The 14,236-nt window shown below is 47.2% G+C and overlaps 1 protein-coding gene across 1 annotated transcript in view; it reads left to right on the top strand.

Moving 5' to 3' along the window:
* Pip4k2b (phosphatidylinositol-5-phosphate 4-kinase type 2 beta) overlaps positions 1 to 14,236 on the top strand; it is a 40,419-nt gene that overhangs the window by 21,117 nt on the left and 5,066 nt on the right. Inside the window, exons 4-9 of the mRNA XM_004655491.3 lie at positions 3,592 to 3,744; positions 5,413 to 5,559; positions 7,226 to 7,264; positions 7,765 to 7,878; positions 13,050 to 13,308; positions 13,636 to 13,739. Of these exons, the coding sequence (XP_004655548.1) occupies positions 3,592 to 3,744; positions 5,413 to 5,559; positions 7,226 to 7,264; positions 7,765 to 7,878; positions 13,050 to 13,308; positions 13,636 to 13,739 (816 nt within the window). The remainder of the gene's footprint in view (positions 1 to 3,591; positions 3,745 to 5,412; positions 5,560 to 7,225; positions 7,265 to 7,764; positions 7,879 to 13,049; positions 13,309 to 13,635; positions 13,740 to 14,236) is intronic.

The following is a 14,236-nucleotide window of genomic DNA, read 5'->3' as shown; positions in this document are numbered from 1 at the left end:
ATTTTTAAAAATGCCAGTGGAAAGCCAGGCATGGCGGAACACGCCTTTAATCCCAGCACTCGGGAGGCGAGGTAGGAAGAATGCTGTGACTTTGAGGCCACCCTGAGACTACATAGTGAATTCCAAGTCAGCCTGGACTAGAGTGAAACCCTACCTTGGAAAACAAACAAAAACAAAACAAACAAAAATGCTGCTGGAGCTGGGTGTGGTGGAGCAAGCCTTTAATCTCAGTATTAGGGAGGCAGAGGTAAGAGGATCACCATTAGTGAATTTGAGGCCAGTCTGGTACTACAGGGTGAGTTCCAGGTCAGTCTCAGCTAGAGTGAGACCCTACCTCGGAAACAAAACAAAACAAAACAAAACAAAAAACACTGCTGGGCATGGCAATGTGTGCCTGTAATCTCAGCATGGGGGAGGCAGAAACAGGGGACCCCTTGGGTTTGCTGGTTAGCTGGGTTGGTGAGCTCTGGGTCCAGTGAGAGATCTGTCAAGAAAGGAAAGCAGAGAAGTGATAGGGGAAGACACCTGACCTCCATCTCTGGCCTCCTTGCCCATACACATGTGCTCACATACTCATGAACCTGCATGTTCACATACATGAACATGCATGTGCACACATGCACATGCTCACACACACATGCACACATACACATGCCAAAAAGAAAAGAGACTGCCTCAGAGCCTATGGCTTCTGTGCCTTGTCTTCTTGCACTTCTCCGTGGACCTTCTTTCCTGGCAGACAATCTGGTGGTAAAGGTGGGAGAGTTTCCATTTTCCCTTGACAGTCGTAGAAGTACAGCTGACTTCAGCCATCTGTGGGGACAGCACAGCCAGGTCTAATCCTGTAAAACACTGTACTTCCTGACCCCGCCCCAAACCTTCAGAGGTCACAGGAGGGGTAGTGTGGGCCTTGGACAAGTCTCCCTTCCCTCCTCCTCTCCCCCATCCTGGCTGGAAACCTGTTTGCAGAAATGTGTCCCTGTGAGAAGGATGAGGGAACTAGAGAAGAGTTGCTGACAGGAGCTTGAGCACCCAGGATTGTGTATGACTGAAAAGTACTGACATCCCTCCAACCCTTCTGCTCTGAGCAAACCCTGAACTAAACCCTGAACTGAATGTAGTCTGAAGTCGTCTGGAAATTTGTTGCATTTTTCGCTAGCCCAGGTTGCTTGTACATCTTACCTCCATGGTGGTTCTGAACCTCCTGCCCCTCAAGTGTCTCACCACATCCTCTCTCTGTCTGCATTGTGCCTCTAATAACCATGTGGACGCATGACTGGACCCAAGGCTGCAATGAGGGCAACAGGGCTAATGTGCAGGGAGGAATCTTATTCCTGAGCTACCAGTGATTTAGAGTCCAGTGATGCTGTAGGGCATGAGGCATGACAGAGAAATATACCTGATTTGCCACCTGCATGGCTTATGTGGTTTAGGGCCAGGCAGGGAGAGAGGGGTACACACAGTCTACTCAGTATTTCTGGATTGGAGACCCTTTTATTTATTTACTTTGAGGTATGGTGGCCTCGAACTCACGGCGATCCTCCTACCTCTGCATCCCAAATGCTAAGATAAAATGCTTGTGCTACCACGGCCCCGCTAATACTCTGTTTTTGAGGGCTGTGCGTGCAGCACCTTTGTCAGGGAATGTCCAGAGCTGCTTGCCCCTTAAGACTGTTGACCTATGAAGGTGCTGCTAGTACCCTGTAGCAGTTTGAATAGATGGCCCCCAATATATTCAGTTCTTTATTGTTTATAGTTTGCATCTACAGCCACCTGGCTGGAGGCAGTGTCACTGGGTGGATCTGAAGGTGTGGTGGTGGGTTTCAGATTTCAATCTAAAGATAATGCAAAGTGTGCCTAGCTGGAGCTCCCGAAGTGTGCTGTGGCTTTTGACCTTTAGGCTTGTACTTCTCTCTCTCTGCTTGGGCCTGTGAAGGCAGGCCAGCTTCTTCTGACATTTATGGAACTTCCCCTGGATCTGTAGGCTTCAATAAATATCCCTTCCTCCATAACTGTGCCTGGTCTGGAAGTTCATCTCAGCGAACCTGAATCTGTCTGCTACATACCCCAACAGGCTTTTTTTTTTTTTTTTTTGGTCCCTTATTTTTATTTTTTTGAGGTAGGGTCTTGCTCTAGCCCAGGCTGACCTGGAATTCACCTTGTAGTGTCGCTGTGGCCTAGAATTCACAGTTCTCCTCCTACCTCTGCCTCCCAAGTACTGGGATTAAAGATGTGTACACCACCCCTACCACCCCCAGGGTTTTGTGTGGTGGTATTAGATGACCATGTAGAATCTTCAATAAGACTGGGAAAGGGCTAGAAGGGCATTTTGGTGAGCAGACTTCAATAGGTGTTGTGTTCTTGGGCGCCTGGGCAGCTGGGATCTCCCCTTGCCCTTATCTCCCAAAGGCCTGCTCTGTGAACCCACAGACAGTCCACTTCCTCTCCCCTCCCCTTCTTGGGCTTCCCTTTCTGACTGGAATAGGAGGAGGCTTTGAGAAAGAGCAGGGACAGAGGCAGAAAGGCTCTCAGCACTGCCTCCCAGCCTGTACAGAAGAGCAAGATCAACATGAGAGGTAGAGAGAGATCAACTTCCCACCTTGCCTAGGGTTTCCAGCATCAGGCTCAATATAGGGAAAAGAGGCATCTGTGTCCATTGCCTTCTTGTACTTGGCATCTGGCAAAAAGCTTGGTCTTAGCCAGCTGTGGTGACATACACCTTTAATCCCAGCTCTCTGGAGGCAGAGGTAGGAGGATCACGGTGAGTTCGAGGCTAGCCTGAGACTACAGAGTGAATTCTAGGTCAGCCTAGGCTAAAGCGAGACCCTACCTTAAAAACAAAAACAAAAAATCAGAAAGAAAAAAAAAGCTTGGTCTTTTTATTTTTTTTTTTAACATTTTTGAAATATTTATTTATCAGAAAAAGAAGGAGAGAAAGAGAATGGGTGCACCAGGGCTTCCAGCCACTGTAAACCAATTCCAGACGCTTGCGCCCCCCTTGTGCATCTGGCTAACGTGGGTCCTGGGGAATCAAACCTGGGTCCTTTGGCTTTACAGGCAAATACATTAACCGCTAAGCCATCCCTCCAGTCCTTGGTCTTTTTATTTAAAGAGACAGACAGTCCACTTGGTGTGCCTCCAAGTAAGGAATTTCAAGTGGAGAAACTGAGGGTAGAGAAGTTAAATGGCTCATCCAAGGTCATATCATGTGTGGAGGCATCAGACTAGAACCTGGACTCCTCACACTAAGGCACTTGTAGGGTAGTTCTCTAGAAGCAAAATGAAAGAGTTGGTTTTTTACCCTTTTGGGATCAGGAGCAGTTGTTAGGAAACAACTCTTACCACTCTGGAGAAAGACTTTGGAGAAGATGTCAACACCCTAAGAGAAAAGAGGTGGGTGAGGTCTCCTCTGGAGTCCTCAGTCTTAGTGTTTGTCAGACTGTGAGTAGTTCAACCCAGATTGATCATAGTCAGGATTCTAGGCTGGGGACTAGCTCAGCACAAGACCCTGGGTTCCATCTAGCACTGTAAACCAGAAAAATGTTGTGTTCTCTCGGCCCCTAAAACCAACTTTTGTCTTGATCCCTTTAGAACTCCGTGACACGCAGTGCCCCCATCAACAGTGATAGCCAAGGCCGGTGTGGCACACGTTTCCTCACCACCTACGACCGGCGTTTTGTCATCAAGACTGTGTCAAGTGAAGATGTAGCTGAGATGCACAACATCCTAAAGAAATACCACCAGGTATGGTGAGTCCCAAGCCTGGGCTGTGGAGGATGGGTTGTTGAAGAGGGAAAAGAGCTCCTGTACAGCTTCTGGGGGCTGGGGCTGGGGGAGCTGGGTCCTTTCTGGTAATGATAGATAATTCTTTTTATTTCTTATTTCTTTTTATTTATTTATTTATTTTTGAGGTAGGGTCTAACTGTAACCCAAGCTTACCTGGAATTTACTATGTAATCTCAGGGTGGCCTTGAACTCACAGTGATCCTCCTTCCTCTGCCTCCCGAGTGCTGGAATTAAAGGCATGTATCATCATCCCCTGCTCTCTCTTTTTCTTTTTTAAAAAATATTTTGGGCTGGAGAGATGGCTTAGCAGTTAAACGCTTGCCTGTGAAGCCTAAGGACCCCAGTTCGAGGCTCGATTCCCCACGACCCAGATACACAAGGGGGCGCACACATCAGGAGTTCATTTGCAGTGGCTGGATGCCCTGGCACGCCCATTCTCTTTCTCCCTCTCTCTTGGCCTCCTTCTCTCTGCCTCTTGCTCTCAAATAAATAAATAAAAATTAAAAAATTAAAAAATATTTATTCATTTGCAAGCAGAAAGACAGCAAAAGGCGGGGGGGGGGGGCGTGCACATGCCATGGCCTCTTGTCTTGGCAGATGAACTGCAAGTGCATGCACCACTTTGTGCATCTGGCTTTACATGGGGACTGGAGAATTGAACCCGGACTGTCAGGTTTTGCAAGCATGCACCTTTAACCTTATTGCTGTGACAAAAACCTGACAGAAGCTGGTCATGGTAGTACATACCTTTAATCCCAGCACTTGGGAGGCAGAGGTAGGAGGGTTGTTGTGAGTTTGAGGCTAGCCTGGGTGTACAGAGTGCGTTCCAGGTCAGCCTGTGCTATAGTGAGACCCTACCCTGGGATGGGGGGGGGGACACAAACTTATAGAAACAATTTAAAAGATGAAAGATTAATTTTAGGTTGTGTTTTCAGGGAGTTCAATACATAATTACTTGGTCCTTGCACTTGGGCTGAACATTATGGCTCTGGGAGCCATGTGGCAGCGAGCTATTCACTTCATAGTGGACAGGAAGCAGAGAAAGGACAGATAGGAAGGATCCAGGGCAAGATATGGCCCCCGTCACTCCCATTGTTCAACACCTCCCCATAATCCATCAATGGATCCAACCATTCATTAGGTCAGAGCCCTTGTGATCTGATCAGCTTACACCCAGAGGTGTGCTTTACTAATCTCCTAGGTGACTATCCACCTAGTCCTGTTGACAATCACGGTTCACTGTCATAGCTGCTAACTAAGCATCAAGAAGTAAAAGGACTTTGGGGAACCCCTGCGGCATGGGATAGCTAGAGATCCCTACTTCTGCAGCTCTTTCCTACCCTTTGACTGTCTTTTGTTGGAGTGATTGTCTTGTTGGGGACAGAAGCTCACGTGGACTCTCAGAGAAGCTGTACATTGCCTCCTCAGATCAATTCTCATTTTCTGTGCTAGCTGGGGTGGGGGTGGTTATTACCTTTTGAAAGTCTGAGGAACTCCTCTTACTTTCCAGAACCCATTTTGCAAATCCTTAGTCTGGAGGTGGAGTCCCAGGAAGCCTGAGAGTCCCGTCCACCTTGAGTACTCCATGCTCCTTAGCCTTCCCTCTCTTCCTGGTCTCTATTCTAGTTCATAGTGGAGTGTCATGGCAACACCCTTTTGCCGCAGTTCCTGGGCATGTACCGCCTGACTGTAGATGGTGTGGAAACCTACATGGTGGTCACCAGGAATGTGTTCAGCCATCGACTTACTGTACACCGCAAATATGACCTCAAGGTAAAGGGTCCTGTTTTCTGGTGGGGTAGCTGCCCTCAGCGGTTGGGAGGGGCTACTACTTCAGCTTTGTGTAATGAGGAGAATTGGAGCACTGGAGTGTTGATATATATAATTTTTTTTTTTTTTGAGGTAGGGTCTCACTCTGGCCCAGGTTGACCTGGAATTAACTATGTAGTCTTAGGGTGGTCTTGAACTCATGCGAATCCTCCTACCTTTGCCTCCCCAGTGCTGGGATTAAAGGCATGTGCCACCACGCCTGTCCTTTTGTTTGTTTGTTGTTTTGAGGTAGGGTCCCACTCTAGCCCAGGATGACCTGGAACTTACTCTCTAGTCCCAGGCTGGCCTTGAACTCACAGCGATTCTCCTACCTCTGTCTCCTGAGTGCTGGGATTAAAGGTATGTACTCCCACACCCAGCATTATTTTTTAAAAAATATTTATTTATTTATTTGCAAGCAGAGAGGAAAAAGAGAGCAAGAGAGAGAGAGACACAGAGAGAACAAGAACACCAGGGTCTTCTGCTACTGTAAATGAACTCCAGGCACATGTGACACTTTTGTGTATCTAGCTTTATGTGCACGTTGGGGAATCAGACCTGGGCTGAGAGGCTTTGCAAGCAGTGCCTTTAACTGCTGAGCCATCTCTCCAGCCTAATATGTTTATTTCTTGAGTGCCAAAGGTTGTTTGAAGTCTAGGTGACAATACTAAGAAGTTATTTAAGCCCTGAGCATACCACCCACATAGATGTAACAGTTGATACTCTTCAGCGGCTGTCTGTGCAGTGTATACCCGGGACAGCAGGATGGGGACAGGCTGTGCCAATGCACACGGATTGGCTTTTTTTTTTTTTTTTTTTTTTAATTTGGTTTTTCGAGGAAGGGTCTCACTCTGGCCCAGGCTGACCTGGAATTCACTATGTAGTCTCAGGGTGACCTTGAACTCGGCATTCCTCCTACCTCTGCCTCCTGAGTGCTGGGATTAAAGGCGTGCGCCCCCACGCTCAGCCACATTGGCTCTTATGCAGGCCCTGTGAAGGGGTAGACACAAGAAGAACATACTTGTGGCTATGAACCAGAGTGCTCTGTTGTTTGTGAGCCAGGTTTCCTGACTTTTGTCACCTCATATTTCTGTTCCTTCCCTCTGCTACAGCCCCGCTCATTTCCTTTGCGTCACTACTGCCTGCGTGCCTGCCCCAGGCAGGATTTCATGTATGCTGTTTGAATAGGATCCCTCTCAGCAGCTCTGTGCTCTTGACACCTCCCACTTCCCCCACCTAAACACTTCCTACTTCACTTCTGGAAGTAAGCCTGGTCACCATCCCTCCCCACTTCAGGCTCAGCCTGGATTCATTCCGTGCTCTCACAGTGTCTCCATCCTGCATCACTTAGCACCGTTGCAATGAGTGAATGAAGTGGTCACTGCTAGAAGGAAAGTTCTCCAGTGTTGTCTGGCCTGCTGAGCAGTTGCCATGTATTTACTCCATAGTTAGACGTTTGTGAGTGACCAGGCTAAAGCAAGTGAGCCAGTTGCTGCCTCCTGGCCTCTCTAGAATACTAGCCGGCCTCCTACCATTCACTTGCCACCTGTCCCCAAGGCCTAGTGCATGTTTGCTTACTCAAAGGCATTTGCCTTAGCTGAACTTCTTCTGATGGTTTTTATCTTTCCAGGGTTCTACTGTCGCCAGAGAAGCGAGTGACAAGGAGAAGGTATGCTGGCACTAAGCAAGTGTACAAGGGTCATTTGGAATCACAAGCGCTGTGTGTTGAACATCCTATCACTTCCCCTCTGTAATCCTTAGCCCAGCTCCCTACACACAGTGTGTCACCATGAAGTGGTCTGTGTCATTAAGCACCTGTTTATCCTTGGCACAGGCTGGGTCTCCAGCCTTTATTTATTTATGTAGACTTTCCTTGATCTTGGTTGGATGGAGATAGCTTACAAGTCATAGTCCCGCCTGAATTAACCCGTGCTGCCCAAGTCCGGACGTAGTCCAGGCTCGACAAGAGGAGATTCTTTGCTCAGGCTTATTGTCCACTGATGCTACATGTGTGTTGTCCCTGCTTGTCCCACACCTGGGTCTGTGGGATCCTGTGCTGTCTGCTGAGTACTTTGTAAGGCCCTTCCCCTTTCTGTGCACTGCTTCCAGCAGCATAGGTCATTCTCCCCAGGTGAGTCAGCCTGTCTAACACTGCTCTTGCTCTCCCAGGCTAAGGACTTACCAACATTTAAAGACAATGACTTCCTCAATGAGGGACAGAAGCTTCACGTGGGAGAGGAGAGTAAAAAGAACTTCTTGGAGAAGCTGAAGCGGGATGTTGAGGTACTTACTAACTCACGTGTTCATCATGTACCCAGAGCATGGGTCCTCGTTAACCTTCAGTAAGGTGGAGTTGCTCCTTTTCCAGAGCACAGGGAAAAAAAAAAAAAGGGTAGTGGTATGAATAGTCACCTAAAGCTTGTGCAAATGCACATTCTGTTAAGGTATACCATTGTGCTGGTAGAACATTTATAACCCAGTTTGGAATGTTTTTTTTTTTTTTTTTTTTTCCTATTGATCCATTCTCACACATGGTAGTGTCCTCATAGCAGTAGAGGCATCCAGCACTGGGGGGGGCAGGAAAATAGCTATTCAGAGCCAACCAGGTGGAGGATGTAGTTCCATTGGTAGCATGCATGCCAGCATGCACAGAACCCTGGGTTCCATTCCCTGTACCATGTAAAGACCAGGTGTGGCGGCACATGCTATAAATCCCAGCACTCCAGAGGCTGAGGCAAGAGTGTCAGAAGTTCAAGGCAATCCTCAACTCCATGGTGAGTTTGAGACCAGTATGGGCTACAGGCATGGTGGTGCACACCTTTAATCCTTGCACTAGGGAGGCTGAGGTAGGAGGATCACTGTGAGTTCTAGGCCAGCCTGAGACTAATTCCAGGTCAGCTTGGGCTAAGGCAAGACCTTACCTTGAAAAGCCAAAAAAAAAAAAAAAAAAAAAAAAAAAACCAGCTAGTTTTTTTCTAGTTCTCCAGCAACTTTCTGTTTATAGTGGGACTTTCAGTAAAGAAGCTTCTCCAGAGAGGACACTAATAACTCACCCACTGTCTTTATGCAAGCGCTTAACCGCCAAGCCATCTCTCCAGCCCACTTTTTTGTTTGTTTGTTTGTTTAATGAGAGAGAGCGAACGAGCGAGAGAGAATTGGTGTGCAAAGGCCTCCAGCCATTGTAATTGAACTCCAGACACATGTGCCACCTTGTGCCATGTGCGACCTTGCACATCTATCACCTTGTGTATCTGGCTTATGTGGGATTGGGGGAATCAAACATGAGTCTTTATGCTTCACAAGCAAGTACCTTAACTGCTAAATCATCTCTCCAGTTCCTAAATTTTCTTTATTTTTTGGTTTTTTATTGTTTTGGATTTTCAAGGTAGGATATCACTCTAGCCCAGGCTGACCTGAAATTTTCTTTTTTTTTTTTTTCTTTTTTTTTTATTTGAGAGTGACAGACACAGAGAGAAAAACAGATAGAGGGAGAGAGAGAGAATGGGCACACCAGGGCTTCCAGCCTCTGCAAATGAACTCCAGATGCGTGCGCCCCTTTGTGCATCTGGCTAACGTGGGACCTGGGGAACCGAGCCTCGAACCGGGGTCCTTAGGCTTCACAGGCAAGCGCTTAACTGCTAAGCCATCTCTCCAGCCCTGACCTGAAATTTTCTATGTACTCTTGGGTGGCCTCGAACCCATGGCAATCCTCCTACTTCTGCCTCCCAAGTGCTGGGATTAAAGGTGTACAGCACTATACCTGGCTGTTTACTTATTTTTTTTAAATTTTTTGTTCATTATTTTTATTTATTTGAGAGTGACAGAGAGAAAAAGAGGGGGAGAGAGAGAATGGGCATGCCAAGGCCTCCAGCTACTGCAAAGGAATTGCAGATGTGTGCACCCCCTTGTGTATTTGGCTAATGTGGATCCTGGAAAACCTAGTCTTGAACCAGGGTCTTTAGGCTTCACAGGCAAGTGCCCAACTGCTAAGCCATCTCTCCAGCCCTTGTTTACTTGTTTTTATTTTTTGTTTTTTATTTATTTTGCAAGCAGAGAGAGATAAGAGATAGAAGAGACAGGGAGAGAATGGGCACACCAAGGCCTCTAGTTACTGCAAACAAACTCCTTACGATGTGTTCCTTGTGCATCTGGCTTACCTGGGTCCTGGGGAATCAAACCTGGGTCCCTTGGCTTTGCAGGCAAATGCCTTAACCTCTAAGCCATTTCTCCAACCCTTTTGGTTAGTTTTTTGAGGTAGGGTCTCACTCTAGTCCAGGCTGACCTGGAATTCACTATATAGTCTCAGAGTGGCTTCAAACTCACAGTGATCCACCTACCATTTGCCTTCTGAGTGCTGGGATTAAAGGCATGCACCACCATGCCTGGCTTAATATTCACTTATTTATGTATTTAAATAAAAGATAGAGAAGAGAGAAAGAATGGGTACAACAGGACCTCTTTGTGCATCTGACTTTAGATGGGTGCTGGAAAACTGAAACCAGGTCACCAGGCTTTCCAAGCAAGTGCCTTTAACTGTTGGGTCATCTCTCCAGCCCTCCTTTATTTTATTATTTTTTTTTGAGGTAGGGTCTCAATCTAGACCAGACTAACCTGGAATTCACTATGTAGTCTCAGGGTGGCCTCCAACTTGTGGCGATCCTCCTACCTCTGCCTCTTGAGTGCTAGGATTAAAGGCACAACTTTATAGTTGTGAAAAAGTAGATTATACTCTGCAACAGTTACTTTCTCATTGCTTAGACAAAGCATTCAACCAGAAGCAACTTAGGGAAGGAAAAGAGTTTATTTATTTTGGCTTTTTTTTTTTTTTTTAGGTAGGCTCTTGCTTTAGCCCAGGCTTGCCTGGGATTAACTATGCAGTGGCAGGGTGACCTTGAACTCACTGCGATCCTCCTATCTCTGGCTCCCAGGTGCTGAGACTAAAGGCCTGATGCCCAACTGGCTTACAGTTTTGAGGGGAAGTTTCTGTCAGGGGAGAGGAAGACAAGGCAGGGGCAGACAGCTGGCATCACTTCAGCGGGGAATAAACCTAAATAGCACCACACAGGGCTAGACTGTTAACACCTGCCTCTCAACACCCGCTCCCCGTGCATATCTCCATCATCAAGGCTCCACCTTCACAAATGCCTCACACGTCCACCAGCTGGGGATCAAGCATTCAAACACATGGATTGTGGAAGACGTTTTGCACTACGGATACCAAACATTGCTGGGCAAAGCACGACAGAAGCAGATAGCTGGCATTACTTCAGCAGGAAGGAAGTAGGAAAGCTAGAGAGAAAGCAGGGCTGGAGCATAGCACCTCGAGGTTGCCCTGTGACTCATTTCCTCTAGCAAGGTTCCTCAACATCCCACATGGTGCCACCAACTTGGAATCAAGCATTCTGACACATCTGTCTGCGGGGCACATTTTACCTTCACACACTCAGTAGAAACCGTATTTGGAATCTTTGTCCGGGTTGCCGATATGCCAGAGGTACTTTCCCATGATACTGAGCAGCAGCACTGAGCCCAGGCTCCCAGTCAGCCACATGATCGTGAGCATCAGCGCTGATACTCTAGACACAGCACAGCATCCTGTAAATTACATCAGTGATTCAGCACCTTTTAAAAAATAAGTTGTGGGACTGGAGAGATGGCTTAGTGGTTAAGGCATCTGCCTGCAAAGCCAAAGGACCCAGGTTTGATTCCCTAGGACCCACATGAGCCAGATGCACAAGGTGATGCATGCTGAAGGCCCTGGCATGCCCATTCTCTCTTTCTCTTTCTCTTTCTCTCTACCTCTTTTCTCTGTCTCTCAAATAAATGAAATAAATTTTAAAAAGATCACTGTTTAAAAAGAAATAAGTTTTGGACTGGAGAGATGGCTTAATGGTTAACTCATTTGCCTGCAAAGCCTGAAGACCTCAGTTTGATTACCTAGTACCCATGTAAAGCCAGATACACAAAGTGGCACATGCATCTAGGATTTATTTGCAGTGGCTGGGGGCCCTAGTGCACCTATTCTTTGCCTATTTGCCTCTCTCTCTCAAATAAATAAATAAAATTTATTAAAAAATTATTTAAGAGCTGGGCATGGTGGTGCATCCCTTTAATCCTAGCACTTGGGAGGCACAGGTAGGAGGATTGCCATGAGTTCAAGGGTACTCTGAGACTACATAGTTAATTCTAGGTCAGCCTGGACCAGAATGAGACCCTACGTGAAAAAAAGAAAGCCAAAAAAAAAAAAAAAATTATTTTAGAGCCAGGCATGGTGGCTCAAGTCTTTAATCCCAGCACTTGGGAGGCAGAGGTAAGAGGATCCCCATGAGTTTGAGGCCACCCTGAGATTGCCTAGTGACCAGGTCAGCCTGGGCTAGAGAGAGACTCTATCTCAAAAAGACAAAAGTCTGGAGCACAAAGTGGCTCATGTGTCTAGAATTCGTCTGCAGTAGCTGGAGGTCCTGGTGTACCCATTCTCTCTTTCTCTCTCTGTCTCTGCTCTTTCTCTCAAATAAATGAAAAAAATTAAAAAAAGATTTTCAAAAATGTTTTGTATTAAATAGTTTTATCCAGTAGGCTAATGTAAGTGTTTTGAGCATATTTAAGGTAGGGTCAACTAAATTATGATGAGGTTAGGTATATTAAACACAGTTTATTGTTCCAACTTTAGTATATGTGCTGCTGAAGCAAACATTATTAAATGCATTTTATTTATTTAGTTATTTACTTATTTATTTTGGTTTTTGAAGGCAGGGTCTTGCTCTAGTCCAGGCTGACCTGGAATTCACTATGTAGTTTCAGGTGGCCTTGAACTCATGGTGATCCTCCTACCTCTCTGCCTCCCGAGTGCTAGGATTAAAGGTGTGCACCACAATGCCCAGCTGCTTAAATGCATTTTGTTTTAGAGAGAGAGAAATGGCATGCCAGGGCCTCAACCACTGCATTCAAACTCCAGAGGCATGCATCATCTTGTGCATCTGGTTTCAATTCTAGGGAATCAAACCTAGGTCTTTAGGGTTTACAGGCAAGTGCCTTAACAACTAAGTCATTTCTCCATCCTCCCCCTTTTTTTTCCTGAGGTAGGTTCTCACTCTAGCCTCTTCTAACCTGAAACTAACTCTAGTCCCAAACTGGTCTGGACCTCACAGTGATTCTCCTGCCTCTACCTCCTGAGTGCTGGGATTAAAGGCATGCACCACCATGCCAGACTTGGCTCTAACTCGTAATCCTCCTGCCTCAGGCTTCTGAGTGTCGGGATTATAGGCCTGAATCACTGTACCTGAACTGGCCTTGAGCTCTTGCTGCTCAGTTCACTGGGTAGAGACTGCATTATCTTAACCTTGTATTTCATAACCTTGTGTAGAGTTGAAAGGAATGCTTTTTTCCCCTTTTTAGATGCCACTGGGATATCCCATGTAACCTCTTCCTTCTGTCGTTCTGTCTTGACTTCATAGTTCCTGGCCCAGTTGAAGATCATGGACTACAGCCTGCTGGTGGGCATCCATGATGTAGACCGGGCTGAGCAGGAGGAGATGGACGTGGAGGAGCGGGCAGAGGAGGAGGAGTGTGAGAATGACGGGGTGGGCAGCAGTCTGCTCTGCTCCTATGGTACACCTCCAGACAGCCCTGGCAACCTCCTCAGCTTTCCCCGGTTCTTTGGTCCTGGCGAATTTGACCCCTCTGTTGATGTGTACGCCATGAAAAGCCATGAAAGTAAGTAGCAGTTCTTTCAGGCTCTCAGTGTCCCCACCTCATGCATCACTGACTTGCTTCCTCCTACCTCCAGGTTTCTATGTGGGCTCGCTGAAGAACTTGTCCTCAGAGTTCCTTCTCTTGGGTCATTTTTTCCCCCTCTTCCTAACCTGGGTGATGTAGGCTAGCTGTGCTTTGGCTCCCTGGGTAGGGAAGGGTGGCTGTGAAGGTTCAGTGGGGTAGAACTAGAACCCTTTGTCTCTTGGTGCCAGGACCTCACATTGTAGAGCTAGTGGTGTGCCCCATCTCCTTACCACTGTTCCTTTCCTGCCTCCTCTTCCCCTGCAGGTGCCCCCAAGAAGGAGGTCTACTTCATGGCCATCATTGATATCCTCACACCTTATGATACTAAGAAGAAAGCTGCACATGCTGCCAAAACAGTGAAACACGGGGTGAGTTCCCCGTCTTCTTCCAGGGGCTGCATCTACACTCCCCTCAGACCTCCAGGAGGATGGTCGGGCCTCTTGCTCGAGGATGAGTGCTCCTACTCCTCCTTCCCAGCAGAGTGCTGGGAGGACAGTGGCTCCCTGCCTGGCCTAGTGCTCCCTGCCTGGCCAGCTTATATGCACAGCTTGTTTTCCCAGCCTTTGGGCCCGAGCTGCCAGCTCCCTTCCCCTGGGGCTGCTGGGCATGTCTTGTTGAATTGCTTTGTTTACGTGCTCCCACTGCGCCCCACAGGCCAGGCTCCCCATGGAAATGACGCTTCTGTTCTGTACTTATCCCACCCGCACAGGTCCAGGGCCTCTTCCTTTTCCACTCTTTAATTTATTTAGTTAGGTGTTTGGGTTTTTTTTTTGTTGTTGTTGTTGTTGTTGTTTTTTGTTTTTCGAGGTAGGGTCCCACTAGTCCAGGCTGACCTGGAATTCACCATGTACTCTCAGGGTGGCCT

Source organism: Jaculus jaculus, chromosome 9 (assembly GCF_020740685.1).
Source record: "Jaculus jaculus isolate mJacJac1 chromosome 9, mJacJac1.mat.Y.cur, whole genome shotgun sequence".
Classification (NCBI taxonomy): Eukaryota; Metazoa; Chordata; class Mammalia; order Rodentia; family Dipodidae; genus Jaculus; species Jaculus jaculus.
The sequence above is the reverse complement of the archived record's forward strand: the minus strand, read 5'-3'. Positions and strand labels throughout refer to the sequence as shown.